Source organism: Eimeria mitis, genomic scaffold (genome assembly GCF_000499745.2).
Source record: "Eimeria mitis Houghton genomic scaffold, Emh_scaff858, whole genome shotgun sequence".
Classification (NCBI taxonomy): domain Eukaryota; phylum Apicomplexa; class Conoidasida; order Eucoccidiorida; family Eimeriidae; genus Eimeria; species Eimeria mitis.
Window position 1 is genome coordinate 9,975 of NW_013576321.1, and position 1,758 is coordinate 11,732.

Sequence of the window (1,758 nt, forward strand, 5' to 3'; positions counted from 1 at the left end):
GAAGCTGTTGCACAAATATCACCGCACAAAACAACCAATACGAGATCTGCAAGATGGAACCCAAGACCACAAGTAACTAGTCATGTTGAATATAGACGATTCAACTGTACTCAGTACGCAGAAGCTGCGTTTCCTTCTTGGCCGCCTCCTGTGGGTGTGGGTCTACCGTGGTCTAGCGACCTGGCTTTGTACCATTGCAAGCGGCAGCTCACCTTCTGTCCACCACCCGACCTCAGCAATGTGGAACGTGGCACATATTCGAAGACACCTCTCGTATGCTTGGGAGTGCTAGAGAAGTGTGACGGGGGGACGCTGCGGAAACAAACATCGCGCAATCTTGTCGACCGCCGAATCAAAAAGACCTGCAGTGTTTCGTGCCTGTAATGAAAGCGCAGACATGAGCAAAAAGGAGAGGTGTATTCGTTTCACTGAAAGCTGCAGCACAATAGGAGCTGTGACACCGGCTCATCACCACAAAGGCAGCTCCTGTTCGCGAACCAGGTGCGCGTGGAACGACCAGCATCATGGCGAAATAATCTTGCACAACGTCGGACAAGCGCCTCAACTCTGCGCAACAAGCAAACGCGCGGAACACTGGAAACCGTTAGACTGGCACGCCGTCACGTTAACTCCCATCCGGACGGGCAGAAAGGACGATTCAACTTTATGCATCAGCGAAGTGCCCCCCAACAAGCTAGCTACAAACATACTATTCCACCAGAGACGAAACAGCGCGAATACCTTCTTCGATTATTGGTGCACCTAGCAATACTATCGCAACGGGAGTGCCAATTTCGAATCGTCGTACGCCTGTGGCCCACGTTAAGTCCGTAGCACGTCTGCTGCATAGTCTGTTTGCAGGCACCAAATCCTTCCTTTTCAGCCTCCACCGTGTACCATTTCCATGTATGACGCACTATCTGGAAAGGCAACCGTGCAGGCTCGAGCGGTCACTGCAGAGCACGAATCAAGCAGATTGCGTCGGTGGTAGAGTGACTCATGGCACTTCAACTATCAACTCTGCGAACACCACTAGATTGCCATTGAGTCATGCCGTGACCAAGCATAAATGATTTGCATCAGCGCCAAACGTTCATCTCGCTGCGTCTTATGTAGTGCGAGGACACGCCGCTCAATTGTATCTATTGCTCGAAGGGCGCAGGAGAAGTTCTATATCCAAGTGTCTAAACCACTTCTTTAATCAAGAGCGCCCCCAAGTCATTTTGCCTCTCATACCAGTCAGAAATAAGAAATGCGAGTTTCGTGAATGACAATTTGTAAAGAAGTCTTGCTGGACTAACTGCTATCGAAACCGTCCACTGCCTGCAGTGCTGTTGCACCGTAGACGCACTTACACGCGGACAGCCAACCAAGAGAGTTGTTATCCCTTTTGCAATAAGTCTGAATCCTGTACTACTGGCTTTGTGCAAAAAATGCCATACCAGAAGCATCGCACCCCTATCATCCTTTCACTACTCATCGTCATCGACTTGTGCTTCGGCTATTCCACAAGCTTGGGAAAAGATGATTCAAAGCTTGCGTTTGCCTGTAATTCCAAGGCTTAATGGTTCTGCGCCTTTGGCTTGTCGCACACTGCCCGGAAACGACGGTGCATATCAATATTCCGCACCTGTCAATGTGCTGTAAAAAGTACTCGTGGCCGCTATTCAACTTGGGCGTACTGTGCAAATTGTTGTTTCAAAAACAGCTCTAAGATAATACGACGCACCTTCTGTGCATCATATGCTTGGTGCAACT

General features: G+C 49.5%; 1 protein-coding gene across 1 annotated transcript in view; it reads right to left on the reverse strand.

Moving 5' to 3' along the window:
• Positions 1-1,465, reverse strand: part of EMH_0023890 (uncharacterized protein) — a gene marked incomplete at both ends in the record, with an annotated part of 3,227 nt that extends 1,762 nt beyond the window's left edge. The window contains 2 exons of the mRNA XM_013502216.1: positions 232-312; positions 1,443-1,465. Coding sequence (XP_013357670.1) covers positions 232-312; positions 1,443-1,465 — 104 coding nt within the window. The remainder of the gene's footprint in view (positions 1-231; positions 313-1,442) is intronic.
• Positions 1,466-1,758: the final 293 nt, after the last annotated feature.